This window comes from Penaeus monodon, chromosome 27 (assembly GCF_015228065.2).
Source record: "Penaeus monodon isolate SGIC_2016 chromosome 27, NSTDA_Pmon_1, whole genome shotgun sequence".
Taxonomy (NCBI): domain Eukaryota; kingdom Metazoa; phylum Arthropoda; class Malacostraca; order Decapoda; family Penaeidae; genus Penaeus; species Penaeus monodon.
In genome coordinates, this window is record NC_051412.1 from 39,693,070 (window position 1) to 39,693,585 (window position 516).

General features: G+C 65.3%; 1 protein-coding gene across 1 annotated transcript in view; it reads right to left on the reverse strand.

Annotated features, from left to right (window-relative positions):
- The window catches only part of LOC119590525 (neural-cadherin-like), a 4,652-nt gene that overhangs the window by 2,539 nt on the left and 1,597 nt on the right, over positions 1 to 516 (reverse strand). Inside the window, exon 5 of the mRNA XM_037939173.1 lies at positions 9 to 399. Coding sequence (XP_037795101.1) covers positions 9 to 399 — 391 coding nt within the window. The remainder of the gene's footprint in view (positions 1 to 8; positions 400 to 516) is intronic.

Genomic DNA, 516 nt, shown 5'->3' on the forward strand with positions numbered 1-516 from the left:
CGACTTACTTTCATTGAGGTCATGGTGCACGCGCACGTGTCTTCCTGCTTCGAACTCCGGCCAGCCGCCGACGGTCACCCCGTCGTGCTTATCCACATGCAGGAATGGCGGCAGCGCGGGATACGTGAGGTTCTTGGGGCGCCGACCGCCCCCTTTCCCCCTTTGCTCGTCCCCCCTTCCTCCGCGGGCGTCCCAGGACAGCAGGGCGAAGGAATCCAGCGAGTGGTTCGTGAAGCTCCTGCCGTCACCGCCGTCGACGCGCAGGAGGAGGTTGTGTCCCCGACGCTCGGCCGCGAGGGTGTGCCACTCGCCGTCCCCGAGAGGGCGGCCCTCCACGCACGCCTCCTGCGCCGCCCACCCCGCGCCCGAGACGGAGGCGCAGGCGACGCCCGAGCGCAGCTAAGCGAGAGCAGGCGGCGTTCGGGCGAAGGAAAAGGAGGCGTCTTAGGGATTAAGCATCGATTTGGAAATGCTCTCTGGTTGAAACCTTATGTCTGCAGGTATATGCGTCTAGTA